Source organism: Neltuma alba, unplaced genomic scaffold (genome assembly GCF_004799145.2).
Source record: "Neltuma alba isolate B1F8T4 unplaced genomic scaffold, ASM479914v2 tig00012767_pilon, whole genome shotgun sequence".
Lineage (NCBI taxonomy): Eukaryota > Viridiplantae > Streptophyta > Magnoliopsida > Fabales > Fabaceae > Neltuma > Neltuma alba.
In genome coordinates this window covers 60,821-81,876 of record NW_021637177.1, presented here as the reverse complement: position 1 = coordinate 81,876, position 21,056 = coordinate 60,821, and the positions used below count along the sequence as shown (strand labels likewise).

The 21,056-nt window shown below is 38.6% G+C and overlaps 1 protein-coding gene and 2 pseudogenes across 2 annotated transcripts; all 3 read right to left on the bottom strand.

Moving 5' to 3' along the window:
- Positions 1–12,024: 12,024 nt before the first annotated feature.
- Positions 12,025–12,921, bottom strand: LOC114730833 (glycerol-3-phosphate 2-O-acyltransferase 6-like; annotated as a pseudogene).
- Positions 12,922–14,847: 1,926 nt separating this feature from the next.
- LOC114730830 (uncharacterized) lies at positions 14,848–16,099 on the bottom strand. Of its 2 annotated transcripts, none has more exons than XM_028917939.1 (4): positions 15,911–16,099; positions 15,709–15,813; positions 15,526–15,605; positions 14,848–15,198 (listed from the first exon to the last, which is right to left on the bottom strand). In XM_028917939.1, exons 1-4 carry the CDS (start codon positions 15,983–15,985, stop codon positions 15,015–15,017), a joined length of 444 nt encoding a protein of 147 aa, XP_028773772.1. In that variant the 5' UTR covers positions 15,986–16,099; the 3' UTR covers positions 14,848–15,014. The 2 variants fall into 2 exon arrangements, with proteins under 2 accessions (XP_028773772.1, XP_028773773.1); XM_028917940.1 differs by lacking the exon at positions 14,848–15,198 and adding an exon at positions 15,244–15,442.
- Positions 16,100–17,545: 1,446 nt separating this feature from the next.
- LOC114730828 (glycerol-3-phosphate 2-O-acyltransferase 6-like) lies at positions 17,546–20,576 on the bottom strand (annotated as a pseudogene).
- Between the last annotated feature and the right edge of the window lie 480 nt (positions 20,577–21,056).

Sequence of the window (21,056 nt, the reverse complement as noted above, 5' to 3'; positions counted from 1 at the left end):
AAATTTAAAATAAAACCAAATATGGGTATAAAATAAAAATTAAAAATAAAATAAAAAAAATCAGGTCAGGTTTGAGAGACCTAATAGGCTTTTTAAAAAGTCTAAATCTGGTCTATTGCCTCATTTGCCTGCGCCTTTTAATCCTTTCAAGCAGGACCTCCCTGCCCAGGTTACATTTGGTTGATAGGCGTGGCCCATCTCCGTACAAATTTTCAAGCTCCAACTCCTCTCCCAACTCCTGCCCAACAAACAGTAACGTGGTTATGCCAGTTACTTTATTTTTCTTTTACTCAACTGCTCCTACTAATAACAAGTTATAAATATAATGTATAAATTCTTGTAAAACATATAAACAGTCTAATGAAATGACAGTAGAGAAGAGAAGAGATAGCTCTAAAATACTCTTCTTCTCTTATATTATTAATAATTAATAACATCACCAAATTCATTTCTATATTGTTTTCTTCCAATCCAAAACAGTCTTGTGGTAGGAAATAGCGATAGGGTCTGTCTTCAGTACTGCATCTGATGAGAGTTTCTGTTGAGTAACAGCTATGTTGGAGTGATAGGGTTTGGGGCTTCGGCCTATGGGCGATGGTATTCTTTGGTCTTTTTGATGATCCATATAAATTCAATTACCATCAATTATCATTGCCATGACACTAAATATTGAGCGTAAACAGTTTAGGAGATGGGTGTTTAAGAGGAGGACCTTCGGAAGTCAAGCGGTATGGGTGGTAGAATTCCTTTTCTAGGCTCGCCAGAACTGAGCATCCAGGGGGCTTCGGTTGTGACTCCGTCTACAAAACGTTCGTCCCAGAATTCCTGCAACAAATAAAATGGAAACCACTAGCACGCGACTGAAAAATGTAATTAGCCAAATGAACATTAATATTGGATTTGATCAACCACAGCTGCCAAGGACCAAGGATCTTCCTCTGGTTCGTTGTTTTTTCCCTTGGCATAGCAGAAAGGCCTTTTCTTGTGCTGTCAACGGCTCATTGCGGCGTCCCATTAATTTTTTGAAAAAACAAAAAGGAAATTAAAAGAGAGGCGTGGGGCCACCTGCGGCCGCAAAGCAACAGTGTTGTATCCGACGGGCCTTGATATGGATGACCGATCTCGTTCACAATTTTCAGGCTGCATCTCCCTCCTCCTCCTGTTGCACAACAAACAGTACTGTGGTTATTCCAGTTACTTATTTTTCTTTTACTCAAATACTCTAAGGAAAAACAAGTCATAAATATAATGTATAAATGCTTGCAAAACATATAAACGGTTTAGTGAAATCACAGTAGAGAACAGAAGAGATAGCTCTAAAAAACTCTTCTTCTTTTATACTACTAATAATTAATAACATCATCAAATTCACCCCCGTATTATTTGCTTTCAATCCAAAACAATCTTGTGGTAGGAAATAGCCATAGGGTCTGTCTTGAGTATTGCATCTATCTGATCAGAGTTTCTGTTGAGTAACAGCTGGCTTGTAGTGGCAGGGTTTCCTTCGGCTTTCTTTGATGATCCATACAAATTCTATTGCGGTCACTTATAATTGCCATGACGCTAATATTGAGCATAAACAGTGTATTATATGGGGGGTTTTAGAGGAGTACCTTAATTCAGGGACGGGGTGCGTCCTCCCCATTTGGATTATGACGTGGCTGTTTCCTGATTGAACGTGATCTTCGTCCCGGGATACCTGTAGCGTAAAACGGAAACCATTAACACTCAATCAAGACATCCACCTTGGTGTTTCCATCTTCAACAATTCACCGTGATGAGAGGACGGAACTCACCTGCACTCCGGATTCTGAGTTGTTGCGGCGGACGATAAAGATGAATAAGCAGAAAACTAATGCTATCGGTAATAAGAAGAACCAGCTGATTTTGAGAAGTTCTTCGACAAAAAATGACAGGAAAAAAGTGGAGAACCCTGTCTTGAATCCAAGCTCAGACATCCTTGACACGGACAGCGACATCAAGGCGAACAAACCATACGAGATGATGCTCGGTGCATCTGATTTTCCAGCTACAAGTTTGTCAAGCAGGACGGAGATCGCACACATCACAATAAAAATTGCAGCTAACACATGAAATCGGCGACGATCCGGACCCGGATGCTCTTGACCCGAAAGACAAGCCACCACATAATTAAACCGACGCACAGATAAGCAATGAGACCGCCAAAGCCCCACCTTCCAAATGACCTTCTGTAGGTGGAGCTCAGACCAAAGCAAAGCAGGCCACTTATGGCTGATACACTTCCCACATATTCCCAAACCTGGGGCTGCAGGTTCATAAAATCGTTCATTCTGTTCTTCTCCAGGACAGACTTAAAAAAGGGGAAAAGATCAAAAGTGCTTAACTCCTGAGGAATTCCATAAAGCAGGGTATAGCAGAGATCGTACCAAGATTTCCAGTTACAGGCCAAACAAAAATAAATCATCAAAGAGACCTGCTAACCTTAATCAAACGCCCCCTCCCCAAGAATCGTGGCGACCAGAAGGGGATCGTAAGTCGGAATAAGGGTCTTGGGATTGAGGCGGAGAGAAACTGAGGAAGGAACGGTGAAGATATCAACTTTGTCAACTCTCCCCTCTGTTGATATCTTGATGGTCTTTGCTTTGTCAATATAAAATGTATAATCACTACTATATTTATTATTCATACCGGGGCGCTTGCCCGTTGAAAAAAATTAATAGACGAGTATCGTTACAACTTAGGCCTTATATATTGTGTCTGTTTTTTGGTAATTAATGTATCATCAAGGTTTGGCCCAAAGAATACAATCAAAGAGAAGATCAATCACAGTATTTGAGCCCACTTTCAACTTCTAAAAAAAGGAATCATCAACAAGTTAGGCCACATTCTAATGTTACAATTGAGGGCCTTCTCTGTTTTCGCTCACTCCAATTGGACATGGTATAGTACTCTGTAGAAGTCTAAAACTACCATTGTAAACTCTTCAGGCCATAAAGGCTGTAGAAGATTTCGGGACTGATAAATCCAACATGCAACCGATAGAGAATATATGCCGGTATTAATTTGTATCACAGCAACAAAATAAAATAGATGATTGATAACTTTATCACAAATATGAGCATGTTTATTGCCTTATAGCTATATGTATATACTCACTACAAAAAAATATGTTAATTCTAGCGGTTATGGTGTTACATTTCTAGCGGTTTTAACCGCTACAAATAACATTTCTAGCGGTTAACGAAACCGCTAGAAAAACAGGTGTTAGAAAAAATTTCTAGCGGTTATCTCAACCGCTACACACCATGGTCAAAACGATAGAACATTTCTAGCGGTTACGAACCGCTAGAAATTATCTGAAGGAGACACATTACTAGCGGTTACAAAACCGCTAGAAATTTTTTCCGGGGAAACGTTTCTAGCGGTTATAACCGCTAGAAACGTTTTCCCCGGAAAAAATTTCTAGCGGTTTTGTAACCGCTAGAAACCTGCTAAACGGGAATTAAATAATTTCAGTAGCGCGAAAATTACTAGCGGTTATAGAACCGCTAGAAAATGTTTGGGAAATTAAATTTTCACACCAATTGAATTTTTAGAATGGCGGGAAAATTTTCTAGCGGTTCTTAACCGCTAGAAAGTTTGGCGCGAAATTTAAATTTGACGAAATATTTCTAGCGGTTCTGAACCGCTAGAAATGTTTACCATGCCAGAAAAAAAAATTTATGGTGTTTCATATTATAATTTTAAAAACCATTAAATAAATTATTTTGAAGAATTTTTGTTAATTTGTATAATTAGTTATATGTTACATTTTATATATTCAAATTTTGTAATAAAAAATATGTAATTAAATTATGAATGTGTTAAAAGAAGTGAATTTAATCTAACAAGATAATTTAATTGAATATTTAATAAGATAGTTGAATTGAAGATGATATATTTTGGAATATTGAACCTATAGTATTAAGTTGATGAGTATTTGAATCAGTTGAGGAGGGCATGACAAATGTGGAGAAGAAAAATCTGAAAGGAAAGGAGAAATAAATATGTTAGTAAATTTTAAATAAAAACAAATAAAAGATACAATGAATTATAAAATAAAATTCACTTACCATAGAGTAAAGAGAAAAAAATCACAATATGAGATAGTAAGAAAAAAAAAGAGAATTATGAAGAAGAATAGGAGAGGAAGGAAAAGAGATGGAGTAAATGAATGTAGAGAAGATATGGTATTTATAGACATCAGCGACACATTTGTAGCGGTGTTTTTGTAGCGTTTTATAACATTTTGTAGCTGTTATTCATTTTCTAGCGTATATAAAAGCGCTAGTAATTAGTAGCGGTTACATATGTAGCGGTTATTAACCGCTAGAAAGTTAGTATTTTTTATTTTTAAAATCTGAACGAATTTTAATTTACAGGTATGTATTTTGTAGCGGTTCATAACCGCTACAAATTTTTTCACGATATTGTAATTTGTAGCGGTTATTAACCGCTACAAATTACAATTTTCACGAAATTGTAATTTGTAGCGGTTAATAACCGCTACAAATGAAAATTTTTTTATTTTTAAAAAAATTTTACGAATTTTAATTTATACATATGTATTTATGGACGAAAAATTTGTTAAATAATTTATTTTGGATGCTGCTACTCTCCATCATCATCCGGCCTGAAAGGACATATTTTAAAAAAATTTGTTAAATTTATGTTGTATTTGGAAAAAATTAGTAATTAGTAGTTAATTATTTAAATAATTTAAGAAAAGACGTGTACCTGATAAGTGGCAAATTATCATCTCCTTGAGGAAAGAAGTCTTCAAAATTCGAGGGTTGGAAGGGTTCACTGTCGTAAATAATGTCACCATCACCCATATCGTAAAGATCCCGTGGCTTGAGGTGAACGACCATATTCCAGTCTTTATGTTTCTCGTCCTCGACATAGTAAATTTGGTGTGCCTCAGAAGCAAGGATATATGGCTCATCATCTTCAGATGCCCCCGTATGAATAAGTCTTGAGAAATTGACTGAGGTGATGCCCAAATGGTCAGTAGCGAGTCCCCGTGAAGTTGTCGTATTTGCCCAGGAGCATTTGAACAGTGTCACGGTGAAAAGCTGGTAAGTCAACTCAATAATGTCAATTAGCTTTCCATAGTAAGTGACGCCTCCAAAGCGCATATCGCCATCACTACTGCTAGCATAACATCTCGTTCCGAATGTCCCGCAAACTCCAGAGTTTTGTGTGAGCAATCCCTGATCACGTGCAACCGTACAGAACTTGAAGCCGTTGACATTGTACGCGGTAAACCTCCGTGCATGGTCTAACGGACCGAGAGAAAGAGCTCTGAATTCATCTGTGTATGGGCTGTTGTCATTACGTATTCGACGTGTAAACCAACTGGGAAACTCTTTGTGGACTCTTTTATCAATGTCAGCAGAACGCGCACGGCCCCGTAGCTGACGCCTGAGATAACTCCTAAACTCACTATAGTAAAGTGTAATTTGTTAGAAGAGTCAGTAAGAAACAAATATAAAGTGTAAAAGCTAGTGAGCTTATATGATATATATACTTACTGCATGAAGGGTTCAACTTGGCTGCAATTTATCAAAACGTGTCTGTGTGCCTGGAGTTTCTCTGTAGGAGTGAGTCTGAAGAATTCATATCCTCCAACTGGTTTCCCAACAGGAGGAAATAAAGTTGACGTGGAAGGACCGGGAGGAGAATCATCTACGCGACGCGGGCGGTTAAAAGATGTCTCCATGTCATCAAAGTACCTCGAACAGAAAGTTAGGACCTCATCTCCGGAATAACCTTCTGCTATTGACCCCTCAGGCCATGCCTTATTCCTAACATATGATTTTAATTTTCCCAAGTACCTGTAAGTTAAAATTGCATTAATAATTACGAGTAAATGAAAGAACAATGTGAAATTTAAAGAGGCGGGAATAAAAGATAATCTAGTACCTCTCTATAGGGTACATCCATCGATAGTGAACTGGGCCAGCAACCTTTGCTTCTCGAACAAGGTGGACAGTCAAGTGAACCATAACAGTAAAGAATGATGGAGGAAATATCATCTCCAAGTGACAAAGTGTAAGAATAATTTTATTTTGCAGCTGATCAAGCTCTTCCGCTACCAAGACCTTCGCACACAACTTCTTGAAAAATGAACATAATTCTACCAAAACCACCGATACATCAGAAGGAAGTGTGTTTTTCAAGGCCAATGGAAGTAACTGTTGCATAAGAACATGAGAGTCATGACTTTTCAACCCAGTAACCTTTCGAGCCTGCAGATCGATACACCTTGAGATGTTGCTAGAATATCCATCTGGTACTTTTATGTTCTACAACGTCGAGAGGAAGATATCCTTGTTCTGCTTTGTCAAGGTGAATTTAGCTGGCTGAAACTTGTCGTTTTCATCAGGCCAAGCCTCTTCACGAATTCCCCAGGCCCGTAAATCTTTTCTAGCTGCGAGATGGTCTTTGGACTTTCCAGCTTCATTGAGCAACGTATATAGCACATTATCGCACACATTTTTTTCAATGTGCATAACATCCAAACTGTGTCGTAGCAAATTAGATTCCCAATAAGGAAGAGTGAAAAATATGCTTCTCTTCCGCCATTGCATAGGTTGCGTATCAGATGTCCCACGAGATCGTCGTCCCAATCGTTCGGGATCCACACTCTTACCAAACTCGATATGAACATCTTCTAACTGCCGCAAAATATCCATACCAGACAAAGTAACAGGAGGATCTCTCTTCTCCTGTTTCCCATCGAAGCGAATCCGTTGCAATCTAAGTCTGTGCTTGGAATCAAGGAACCGTCGATGTCCTATGAAGCACCACTTGCGACTGTGTGGAAGGCGACATGGCACAGAATCAAAATTGCACTCAGGACAGGCCAACCCAGTATGCACATTCCAGCCAGACAAAGTTCCCAAACCGGGAAAATCACTTATTGTCCACATCAAGGCTGCACGGAGATTGAATAGTTGCTTGTCATGTGAGTCATATGCCTCAACACCATTCGTCCATAGGTCGAGCAATTCGTGTATCAACGGTTGCAGGTATACGTCAATATCATTTCCTGGTGCTTTCTTGCCAGGAATGATCATGGAAAGCAAAAAGGAGCTCTGCTTCATGCACATCCAAGGTGGTAGATTGTATGGAATTAACACCACCGGCCAGATACTGTAACTTGTGCTCATGTTTCCGAAGGGATTAAAACCATCGGTTGCCAATGCAAGACGTACATTTCTAGGATCATTGGCAAAGTCTGGAAATTTCGCATCAAACGCTTTCCACGCCTCCGAGTCTCGTGGGTGCCTTAACCTACCATCTAGGTTTTCCTCAGTCGCGTGCCACCTCATGTGCTGAGCCATTTTTGATGACATATACATTCTTTGCAACCGTGGTTTCAAAGGAAAGTATCTAAGAAAATAATATATTAAAAATTTAAAATACCGAATATTTTTAGAGACGGAACAAGTAACACGCTGTAATAATTTGTACCTGAGAATTTTGGCCGGTTTCTTCTTTTGCTTCTTGCCCTTTCGTACCGACTTATAGCGTGACGTCTTGCATCTCGTACAAATCTCTTTGTTGGCATCATCTCCCCAGTATAGCATACAGTCGTTTGGGCATGCATCTATCTTCTTATAGTTCAAGCCAAGCTTGTTAATAATCTTTTTTGCTTCGTAAAAAGACGGAGGGAATTCAGCTTGGGGGAAAGCATCTCCCAGTAACTCCAGCAACATAGACATCGCCTTGTCAGTCATACCGCACAAGCATTTGATGTGATACAGCCTCACCAAGAATGACAACTTCGAATACTTTGTACACCCAGAATAAAGAGGCTTGTCAGCTTCGGTCATGAGGTCAAAAAATTCCCGAGCAGTTTCGTTTCTTAGAAACTCCGGTTGAGGTCCCTCTACTTCATCTTCGTTGGGATTCGAGCTTTCGTGAACACCAAAAGCATCACGCACAGCATCATTCACGGCATCGGCCTCATCCACTCGAACTCCCATCCGTGAAACTACTGGCACTGACTCAGCACCCATATCTAGCCGTTCCCCATGTAGTTGCCAAAATACGTACTCTCGCGGAAAAGGCTTAAAGATTAAATGTTCCCTAACAATATCTTTGGGATGCCACTTTTTGAAATTACATTTAGGACAGGGACACTGAATCTTACCATTTACGGCAGCATTGGCGAAAGCAAAATCCAAGAAATAGTTTAGACCAGCCAAGTATTGCGGAGTCGACCGGTGCAAGTTGATCCACGACCTATCCATGACTAATAATGCTCAAATTTCGTGAAAATATGCCACAGAGCTCAAAGAGAAGTTAAAATGAAATTCAGTTGCAAAAGAAGTTATAAAGGAGTGGATGGAGGAACGGTCATTTTTTTGTAGCGGTTACAAAACCGCTACAAATTTGTAGCGGTTTTAACGGAAAATTTCAATTTCCAGCGGTTATTAACCGCTAGAAATTCTAAATATCGGTTACAAACCGATAGAAATTTCTAGCGGTTTAACGGGAATTTTCTCTCCATCTGTTTTGAATTTTCTAGCGGTTTTATAACCGCTAGAAAATTCGGTCAGATTTGAGAATTTTCTAGCGGTTCTGGTGAACCGCTAGAAAATTCTAAATTTTCTAGCGGTTCACCAGAACCGCTAGAAAATTCTACAGTTTTAAAAATATTTATTAAATTAATAAATGATTATAGAATTATTTCGAGTAATTAATATGTTTAACGTGTTTAATAAATTGTAATGTTGATGTTGTAATAAATAAATAAATATTTCAATATTAATTAGTACTTGACATAATAAAATTATAGAAATAAATCAATAAAGGAAACAAATAAATATAAAATTTAGATAAATATCTAAATAATATATAAAACCGTAAAATTAAGATTCTAATAAAATCCGATACAATGAAAGCAAATCATGGGTGGGGGGCAGAAGCAGCATCATCGGGATCATCCTCTGCTGAATCCTCCGGCTGACGGTGGGCAGGCCGCTCAACCTGCTGGGACTGGACTGGCGGATGGCGGGGTAGGGGCGGGACTGGTGGCATGTGTAGGTCGGGGATGTCAGGAACCGAGATGTTTGGAGCTATACTGACCACCACATGACGCAGAGCCGTAGCAGCTGCCAAGAGCTGGTCAAGCTGCGTCTGGAGCTGACGATCACGCTCCACGATCCTGGCCTCGAACTCTTGTCTGAGCTCCTCTCGCAATTCCTCTGAGATGAGGAACCCGGCCGCTTCGCACTCGCATGAGAGCTCCCAGCAGTATATGAAGGGCCAGCGCCACTTGAGCGGGGCAGCCTAGTCGGTGTAGGTCCAAGTCCAAGCCCGCTAACTCGACCAGGGTGCTGCGGCCGGCCAAGACCCGCTAAAAGTGAGGCGGTGGGATCCAAGGCAGACCCCTGAGACTCACGCAACTCGGAATCGACCTGAGTCATCCGTGCCTACCAAAATTAATATAAAGAAGTTAATTATAATATAATGATATCTACACTGTGATATTATATTAATATTTAATTTATTACTTACCGCTATCTCCTCAACCTCATCCGACGCACGCCCGTCTCGGGGTCTATACACCATCGGCCACATCTCGCCATAAGTGGGCGTGTATCCCCGCTCCTGCTGCGTCTTTTCTATCTGTAAATGAAATCAAAGAAATAATTAGTTACAAATTAAATACATCTACATATTTAATAAATTTATTTCAAGTACTCACAATCTCGTCATAAGTGATCGCAAAGCTCCTGGATCCAGCCCTATGACGTATCGTCTGATGCCTGACGCTCCTAGCATTTCTCCTAGAAAGAGCCTGAAGCAAAATGTAAAAAAATTAAATTAAATGAGTCAAGTCGGATAAAAAATAAAGAAATTATAATTAATACAATATTATCATACCATCTGGTCAGCCGTCATCCTAAAATAGACGTAAGTGGACCAGTCTTGGTCCGGGACTCCACCAGGTACATCTGCCAGTATCTCCTGGAGGGGCCTCGTCCCGTCACCTTTCTTCTCCTCCACAGGTCGGCCCTCCTGTTCTTCCATTCCATGCCATCCCCAGCCTCTTGATCGTGTCAGCCCTCAACTCCTCCCCCAGAATAAATTTACTCTATGATTAAAATAATAAATTAACTAAATAACAAATTATAAACAAATAATTAAGCAATTTCAATAATTAAAAACAAATAATTAGTTTTTAACTAACTAATTTACATATTATAAATAAAATATAAATTAATCAAAGTTAATAATATTAAACAATTAAGTAATTTAAATAAAAAAATATTTTTACTCAACTAAATTTAAAATATTATAAGTAATAAATTATGAAATCAATAACAAATATTTTTCATTTAACTACTTTTAAAAATATTATAAATAACAAACAAATTAAATAAATAAAAAAATTATAATCAAACAATTAAATATTTGAAAACAAAATATATAATCATTTATTTAAATTAAAAAAATTATAAATAACAATTTATATTACTTTCATTTATTTCCCAGCCTTGCTGCTTCTTGTCTGAGTGATCTTCTTCCAGTCCTGCACGTAGATGGGGAACAGCGTCCACTGCTGACCAAGGAGGCACACGTACTTGTTGTAACTGGCCACCTTTCTTCTTCGTCGGTTGGCCCAACTCATTAGCGGCACAACCACTCGTCCGCCCGTCATCATAGACAGCTCTCTGGCTGTCAGCCTCCGATAGGACCTGTTCCCCTCAGTGTCTACAAATTTAATTAAGAAATAAATATATATCAATAAATTAATATAATTCTATATAAATTAAATACTGATCAAAACTTTAAAAAGTTAAAATAAATACTTACCGACAAATTCCACCTCATAACCAGCCTGACGTCTCGGAGCAGGACGCTGTGCAGCCTGGGGATACTCATTCCCCTGATCCTGCTGCTCCTCCTCCTCCTCCTCCTCGTCAGCAGCATCAGCATGGGGTTGCTCATTCCCAGTAAAATGAGCCTCCTCAGTCCGCTCAATACCATCCTGCTCCATAAAACTGAGGATATCCTCCTCGCTCAGATCGTAGTCATGAATGCTGGGAATGGCTCATCAGCATCATGATGAACCTCACTGGGTCCAGCTCTCTCAGGATCAACTGGGTCTTTCCCATGTCGACGAGGCATCCTAATAACAACAAATAGTAATTATTTATAAATGAAAATAAAAAATTAATTTATAAGCTATAACATATAAAATTAATAAAATAAAACATAAAATAAAAATTATTTATCAATAAATTACTATTTTACCTGAAAATAAGGATCTGCAACTGAATCAGAACTCAAATATGTTTTGTGAAGAAAATTCAGCAGAGCTTCGCTTCCAGAACGATTGAAGAAGTGAGAGTGTGGGGGGGGTATATATAGACCGAAACTTTCTAGCGGTTAGGCACAAAACCGCTAGAAATGTCTAGCGGTTTTGTGCCTAACCGCTAGAAATTCCCAACGGTCATATGACCGTTGGGAATTTCTAGCGGTTCACGGCCGAACGCTAGAGATCTCTAGCGGTTCGGCCGCGAACCGCTAGAAATTCTAAACTCCTCGGGGAATGAAAAAAATTTCTAGCGCTTCATGCATCAACCGCTACAATTTTTCAGTGTCTAGCGGTTTTATTAGCCTGAACCGCTAGAAAGTAAACGCTACAAATTTGGCGCCAAGTTCCCGCCAAAGCCCGGGGGTTTTCTAGCTCTAATTTTCTAGCGGTTAGGGGGTAACCGCTAGAAATGTGCGTTTAATGGTCAAACCGTCTGTATTTTGCAGCGGTTTTTGTAGGAACCGCTAGAAAATATCTGAAATTTCTAGCGGTTTTCTTTAACCGCTAGAAAGGTTCCGCTGCTACTTCTACAATATCTTGTTAGTGACTCACGCACTTCTAAACATTTAGGAACACATTCGGAGCCCACTAGATTCATATACAAAAGAGTATCCAATCTACCACGTACTTGTACGTGCTTCTTTTGTCCTTATCTGCTGTCACCCTTAATTGATTTCAATCTTTCGGGTCTTCTTTTCCCCATCCTCATCCTCCTTAAATGCAATCCTCCCATCTGTTTCAGCAAGCATACTGTAATTATCTTTCCTTGTCAGATTCGTAACCTCAAACCTAAGCGTCCCCGCAGGAACTATCTGAATGTAATTTGCGACTTCAAGACTGAACTTCCGTCCTTTACACGTGAGCTCAACTGGAAGCTGGTCCAGAAAAGTGATCTCAAATGTGGGAATTGGGTTCATGAACACAAGGTAAGGGTCCAAAATCTTATGCCCACGAACTGTGGTCATATTAAACACAGTCTTCTCCGTGCTGATAGCCACAGGAACAATCCTCTCGGTTAATTCTGCTAAAGAAGCACTGAAGCTTAAAAGAAATGATTCTCAGCATAAGTGGTTCCTTCATGAAAAATCACCGAGCTATCACTTTCCTGAAGCAGTTTTTTTAATATTCTCAGCATTTCTCTTTTTCTCGACAAAGCAACGGTTTTAATCGGCGGTGTTATTTCACTGAACTTGCTGATGCTGTACGTGACACAGCTGACTTTTCTCGAGAGCCACTGCAATAACTACAGGATCGGCGACCGTACGGTGATTGCAGAAAAAAAGGACGCCGCTTTGGCCGGTCTTTGGGGGAGTGGGTAGGGTGCCCTTGACAAGGATTCTGACGCCCAGATACCAAACGAGTTTTTCTGGCGATGGAATGTCGAGGTATACCCTTAAGATGGAGAGTATGGTGCCAATAGGGAGCCATAGGAAGGTCAATAGTGCCATAAGGGGGGTTGGCCTCTGAGCAAAACGACCGTCGTGGAAGAAGATGAGACTCAAAAGCTTGTCTCTGGGTAGTGGCTCACACGTTGTTCTTGGCACTCTATATCCATCCTGCATATAAAAGAGCAATTCAAAATACTCAAAATATATAAAATCAAGGGAAAATAAATGATCCAGCTACAATACACACACAACGGCAGGTTTGTTGAATTGAGAATATATCAGAACCGTTGATCCTCACTTCAGGAAACTCTGAGATGGCAAGCGTCGTCGGTGGGCGGTGGGGTATAGGTACGTAGTAGTAAAAGGTTTAAACTTTAAAACTCTCTTGGTCCTCAGAAAGAAAGTTTCAAACTCCATTGATATATTAAAAAACTGGGTTTTCAAACTCTATGGTGCTGCTTGAGGCGGTGGGCACCTTGCAGGTTGTGTGTTTGATATATTGTAGTTATCAAAACTAATTTGATTCTGTGTGTCATGTGAGCTAGGAGAGAAGTTATGGCAATGAAAAGTTAAAGAAAATTTAGGGATTACCATTTCTTTTCTTTTTTTTCTTTTTTATATATAATCTGTTAGTAATTGGCCATATACTTTATTTGCAATACAAACATTGTCTGCATGATTTCATATGCCATGAGCTTTATTTCTTTTTGGTTGGGATGAGCTCAGTGACAAGTAAGTTTTTTTTTCCTTGTTTCAGGTCTAAGGAAGATAAGGCAAGAGGCTGCAGCCATCTGCTCTCTCTCTCTCTCTTCTTTTTTCTTTTTGTTTTTTTGTTTTGCTCAGCAAAGAATCAGCATGATTCTATGATTTATGTTTTTATTGTTGAAAGCATTGTACTACCTCCGGTACTTGATAGTTGATGCATTAGTGAAGATTAAAAAAGTGAGTTAAGTTAGTCATTTATAATAAATACGTGTTGTTTTCCCTAGAATATCCTTGTTAATCATTTGTAATAGCTAAAAGTACTATTTAATAAACCTTTAATATATGCAATTACTGCTATGACTATTTTAAAAAAAATAGATAAATCTTAAAGACAAAGTGTATTAACATCTTGTGTTTAAAATCAAATTGAATGTTAAACTAGTTTTTATATTAAATACTAGAGATCTTGGATTCTTGTAAACTCAAACAACTTTAGCTGTTCAAAGCGATAGCTTGTGGTGGGGAATTTAACTAGTCTAATGAGTGGCCATAATAGACTTGTTGCTTTGGTATATACGAACAAGTCTTTGTTAAATGTGAGATCTTTATGAATCATTTGTTAATTGCTGTTTTATGATAATATTATTAATGATTTTATCATCTATTATCTTGACTTTTAATGAGAAAATAAAAAACGACTTTTTATAAAAAGAAAGTATCAAAATTTGTTTTCATAATTGGGAAAAATTAGTCTTTTTAATAATATTGAATATATCACTCATTCAGTCCTTAATGTAGAATCTAATTGAGAAGGTTATATTAGTCCTATATACAAAACTTATTTATCAATATTTTTTCAAATTAACGTTACTGATATGCTTCCAATAATAATCAAATAGGAGAAGGATGGAAGAAATTAAAGAAGATATATAGGGTGTTTTAGAAAAAATGTATTATATTAACTAATTTAACTAACGTCGTTAATCTAATCAAATCAGTTAATTATGTTTTATATTAAGGATAAGAGGAGTACCTATTGTCATGTATTATAATGATACTTATTCAATTTTGATAGTTGGCAAAAAATTATTCATTTTGATAATTATAAAATTGTAATTTTTTATATTAAATGTCATTTATAATCATATTTTATTAAACATGTCACAAAATAAGAACTAATTAAAAAGGGTAAATTTGTCTATATAAAAATATTTTTCTTCCCCTTCCCTTCTTAACCAAACAAAATAACATTATAATTACTTCCCTCCTCTTCTTTTCATTAAAACCCCATCGCTTTCTCTCTCCTTCCCTTCAGTACAATCCCTTCCTTCAGTTTCCTCCTATTGAACCAAACACTGCCTTATTCATGATAGTCAATGAAAAATCACAGCTAAATTTACAAAAATGTACATGACTACAAAATAGATCTTATATTTATGATACAGATCACTCTAAATATGTAAGACAAAAGAAACACAGAGACCAAGATGAAGATCAACTTAAAGAGAAAAGAAGGGAAGTCACAAGGGAATCTGAGGGGGAAGGGACGACATAATTCCTTCCTACCTCCAAGCCAACTTCTTCCTCCATTTATAGACCTTAATGGCTTGTTCAATATCAGTGCACCCCTCCCAAGCCCAATTGTCACATCTCTTGGGCCTGTTAGTCTCTGGTTCACGATCCCAGTGCATAATATAATTGAGGCCATTCATTAGACCGTTCAGTTGCATGGCACCGGCAGAATCTCTGAGAAAAATTGCAGCCATATAGTTTGAGAATGTTGGTTCTTTAATATCTTACTGTGAAAAATTGCAGCCATAATATGAGAATGTTGGTTCTTTATTATCTTACTGCTTGAAATTGCAGCTATAGTACGAGAATCTCTGAGGAAAATTGCAGCTTTAGTATGAGAATGTTGGTTTTTTATTATCAAACCTTTGCATGTTACCTCGGATCAGGTTCTTTATTATCTTACTGTGCCACTATGAATCTATGATGAATTGCCATTGCCATTAAAAGCGAGTGAGCAGAAACGGTATAGGAGAAATGTGTTTAAGAGGATCAGTGGATGACCTTAGGAGTTCCCCTGGTGGTGCTGCTGAACCGCCAGTCCAGTCGTTTTGGATTGTGACCCTGTTGTTTCCTGAGGATTCCTGCCAAAAAAAAAAAAAAGGGGGGGGGGGGGAGAAACCATCAACACGAGTGAAAAATCTAATCAACAAAATAAGTATTAACATAGTGTATGTGGTCACCTACAGCTGGGAAAGACAAACGAGATTCCTCTTGATTATTTTGCTCACTGTCCCAATCTAATACACCTCCCTCTGAAACTTGTCCTTTAACTGATGAGGAATGATGCGTCTGTGTGAAAGTGGCAATAGTTGTTCAGTCATTAGATAGGAGACTAGAGAAGTATATGAGTACTCTGAATATTTATATTCCATTTTGGTCACTTTACAGCTTGAGAAGACTCCACTTGATTATTCTGCTGATTGTTCGTGGATAGCAGGTTTTGCCCTGAAACTTGTCCCATCCCTGGGGAATCTTGGCTCTGCCAAAAACAAAATCCACAAAGACAAAAGGCATGTTAGTTGAAGTAGTAACAGGTAATAGCTTGAATATTTTGCTGCAAAACTCAATTGAGACCTCATCATTGATGTCTTCATCGCCAGTTTCTACTACAGCTGCATTTGGGCTGGTGGAAACCAATCTGTAATGCGGATTGTGAGTAGTGGCGAAGAATAATGATGTGGGAGCAGAAAACTAATGCAATGGGTAAGAAGTTCCAGTTGATTTTGAAAAGTTGTGCGGCAAACAAAGACATGCAGGAAAAAAGTGGAGAAGCCAGTTTCGAATCCGAGCTCAAACTTCCTTGACATGGACAGCGACATCAAGGCAAATGAACCATACGAGATAATGCTCAGTGCCTCTGATTTTGCAGTCACAAGTTCATCATGCGGGACCGAGATCAAACAGATCATATCAAAAATTAGGGCTGCCACAAGACATTGGACTTTATTTGAAGCTCGAATTCTCTTGGCCCGCCAGATGAGGCACCACATAATTAAACCCACCAATAGATAAGCAAGGAGTCGCCAAACCCCACTTTCCAAATGATCTTTCGTAGGTGGAGCTGAGACCAAAGCAAACCAGGCCATTTATGACTGACACACTTCTCACATATCTCCAAATCCTGGACTGATGATACACAAGATCTCTCATTCTCTGTTCTTTCCCAGCTATCCGAAACAACCTAAAGTTATTAGAAGAAAACAAAAGAAAATTAGTCCAACACTCCACTTATATCTTAATGTTAAATCAGGTTTTCCATAATTTATTTTTGAAAAAAAAAAAGAAACATAGAAAGAAAGGGAAGAGCTCAGATGAGGCGTCAGAAAAGCTTAACAGAGACTCAAAAATCGAGAAAAGATCAAAAGTGTTTAATTCTTGAGGAATTCCAAAAGCAGAGTATAGCAGAGACTGTACTAACAAGATTTCCGCAGCAGGCCAAACAAAAATAAATCATCGAAGAGAGCTACTAACCTCAATCAACGCCCCCCCAACACCTCAAGAGAATCGTATCTCGGAATGTGGGTCTCAGAATTGACGCGGAGAGAAACTGAGGAAGGAGTCGTAAGGGCATGAACTTGTTGACTCTGATAGCAAAAGGCCGAAAGCACAACCTTGACTTCGTCAATATAATAATCTCTAAAATCACTATTATATTCATTATTCTGGCCCAGAGCATACGAGCAAAGAGAAAATCAGTCAAAGTTTTCGCGACCGCTTGTAACTTCTTAAAAAACTACTTCTTAATATAAACTCCATTTGACTAGGTCCAAGATCCATGTCTCTATGCATCCAAGATAATCCTTCTGATAGTTTTATACTTAATTAGTAAGGATATTTTAGGAATGACAACATAACTAACTTAACTTCCTAATCTCCTCAAATAAGTCAAATAATTAGGACAGGAGGAGTAATAATTAAGGCCTTCCCTGTCGTTGCTCACTCCAACTGGACATAATACTGTAGAAGATTTCGGGACTGATAAATCCAACATGAAACCGATAGAGAATATACAATTGGTATTAATTCATATCTCAACAACAAAATTAAAGCATAATCATGTAGATTATTATTAATTACTTTATCACAAATATGAGTATGTTTGTTGCCTTGTTGCTACATGTATATCCACACATAGTTATAAACATTTAGAAGCACATTGGGAACCCACTAAATTCATAATACAAAAGAATATATCCAATCCACCACGTAGTTGTACGTACTTCTCTTGTCCCCATCTGCTATCACACTTAATTAATTTCAAGCTTTCCAGTCTTCTTCTCCCCATCCTTCTCCTTCTTTAATGCAATCCTCCCATCTGTTCCAGCTAGCATGCTGTACTTATCTTTCCTCGTCAGATTCGTACACTCAAACCTAAGCGTCCCCGCAAGAACTGTCTGAATGTAATTCGCAACTTCAAAACTGGACTTGCCTCCCTTACATGTGAGCTCAACTGGAAGCTGGTCCAGAAAAGTGATCTCAAACGTAGGAATAGGGTTCATGAACACAAAGTAAGGGTCCAAAATCTTATGCCCACGAACTGTGGTCCCATTAAACACAGTCTGATTCGTGTTAATAGCCACAGGAACAATCCTCTCGGTTAATTCAGCAAAAAGAGCACTGAACCTTAACAGAAATGGTTCCCTGCAAGTGGTGCCTTCAGGAAAAATCACCAAGTCACCTTCCTGAACCAGTTTTTTAATATTCTCTGCGTCTTTCTCTCTTTCTCTTGACAAAGCAACGGTTTTGATTGGCGATGTTATTTCACTGAACTTGCTTATGCTGTAGGTGACACAACTGACTTTTCTCTTGAGAGCAACTGCAATAACTACAGGATCGACGACGGTACGGTGGTTGCAGACAAAAAGGACACCGCTCTGGCCGGTCTTTGGGGGAGGGGGTGGGGTGCCCTTGACAAGGATTCTGACGCCCAGAAGCTTGGAGTTGTACCAGACGAGTCTTTCTGGTAGTGGGATGTTAAGGTATACCCTTAAGATGGCGAGTATGGCGCCAATAGGGAGCCATAGGAAGGTGACAAGTGCCATAAAGGGGTTGGCCTCTGAGCAAAACGACCGTCGTGGAAGATAATGGGACTTAAAAGCTTGTCTCTGGGTAGTGGCTCACATTTTGTTCTTGGCACTCTATATCCTTCCTGCATATATGAGAGCAAATTCAAAATACTCACTACAAATATAATTGATCCGGGGAGAATATATATACTTGCAACGGGTTATATCAGGTTTCATGAAGGGACAATACATCAGAACCATTGATTGAAACCTCAGGAAACTTTGAGATGGCAAGTGTCGGTGGAGTATATAGGTACGCAGTAGTAAAAGGCATAAACTCTCTCGGTCCTCAAAAAAGTTTTAAACACTATTGATATATAGTATATTAAAAAAATCTGGGGTTTCAACTAATTTGGGTTGGATTGTGAGTGTTAATGTCTAGTTTAATTAATACATACAATATAAAATTAACTGTGAAAATTAAAATAATTTTTTTGAATATTTTACTTTTAATAAATGAAAATTCAAAGTATTTTTTTTTAAGGTTTTTGGGCTAACAATCATAGTATATTGACTAGTCATTAGTGGCTACGAGAGCGCTGTAATATTAGGTTAGACATCAAGAATTAATGGCAAGTAGTGCCATGCATTATTGTTGAGAATAATCAAATTTGTGTTGCCGTTGTCTTTTATCGGCCAACCGCTGTTTACCGCTATGGAATCATATTCTTCAGAACATGGAGGGGCCATTAGAATGTATGGGTGTATTAAATACCCAATCGAGAAGAACCGACAGAAGAAACATTTAAAGAATATTGCGAAAAGATATAATATTTGGTGTACGTGTATAAGGACTTAGCTCTCTCTCATGTAGAGAGGGGAAAAAGGTAGAGGCTATAGATAATGTTAAAAGTCCTATATCAAGGAAAGTCTTGTAAGAGAGATAAATTTTGGATATGTTTTTCTTTTTAATTTGTGCTGATAATATTGATGCTTCTATTGAGAAGTTAATGTGACAGGGAGAACTACCCATAAAAAATTGTAGTACGCAAATGGCAGTGGAGTACAAAATATAAATCAACATTAAATAGGGCAATAAGAGAAAAACGAAACAAATATCTTACATAATATTTTATAAATATTCATAGAAAAAGATTAAAAAAATCTCTTCTTTATCAAAACAACTGAGGGAGAACAATATTGTCATGACAGGTGAAGAGGTTTATTAGTTAAAGTCATGTCAGGTTTTGAACCAACTTCAAAAGCCATGGTTAACAAAAGGGTATACATAGAAGATTACAAACCTTGCAAATTGACATGAAGTGACAATCAGATTCACTGTCCCCCAGCCCCAAATCTGGCAATTCTTGTCCAAATTCCTTGACAACGGCTTCTTTCTTGTGGTCACCAACCAGCACTCCTGGTTCCTTAACAAACCCTGTCAGTGTCTTCCCAGATTTCGTGACTTTCAGCTCTGTACCTACGACCTTATCTGCCTCTAGAAAGGTCTTCGCAAATTGCTCCACCATCAACCTCGGACTGGCCGTCACGACGTACCTCTTCCCGAACGAACTGAACACCCGCCAAGTCTCCGGGTGGATGTCACCGGCGTAGAACTTGGGCAACACCGACCTCGACACGAGCTCCACGTCTCTGGTCTTGAGTCCGGCGAAGGTGATGAAGATGAGAGTTTTGATTGCCACAGTTTCAGAGACGAACAAGTAGGTTAAATACACAAAGGGGACTGAAGCGAGAAGGAGGAGTCCTCGGAGGAAGCTTCCGGCTTCGACAGCGACGAGCATGTAGTAAGGGAAAGCGCTTCGCGACACGAGAAGGGTGCCGTCTAAGTCGGAAACGACGGTTTGGTTTTGCCGTTCATCAGTGCTGCACTTTGAGATGGGTTGGAAACGACGAAAAGCTTCCTTGGCAACCATGGCTGCAGAGAGAGGGAAGGAGAAGACAAAAATAAGTAGAGGCTATGGAGGTTGCTGGCCTGGTGGAGACTGTAATGACGAGAGAGACTGGGGGAGGAGGAGGGTTGGAAGAGATTTAAAAGGAGAAGGAAGAGATGGTGACGTTGTTCAATGAATTGTTTAATGTTTGTTTCGCATGCATAGCAAATCAAATAAGTATAATAAAAATCATAGTAATATATATTCTGTGGTCGGAAAGATAACCTTACAATATGTCGTTGAAAACCTAGTTGCCATTTGCTGCGTGGGAATTGATTGCTTGGCCTAAAAACAAAAATACATACGAATTGATGGAAAATGTGGTGGCATAAAAAAAAAAACAATTACTTATAGTTTTTCTCAATTTTTAATTTGGTACCTGTATTTTTTTTTTTTAATTAAACGCTATAACTTTGCTCCGTGAGCACAGTTAGCTTTTGCATAAGAGCTATCGGTATCAATAGAGCAAAGTTAAAGAAACTACCAATACTAACAGAGTGCAATTAGAGTATTTAATTAAGAAGGAAAAAAAAAAGATATGCACCAAATTAAAAGTTAAGGAGGCACCTGCAAA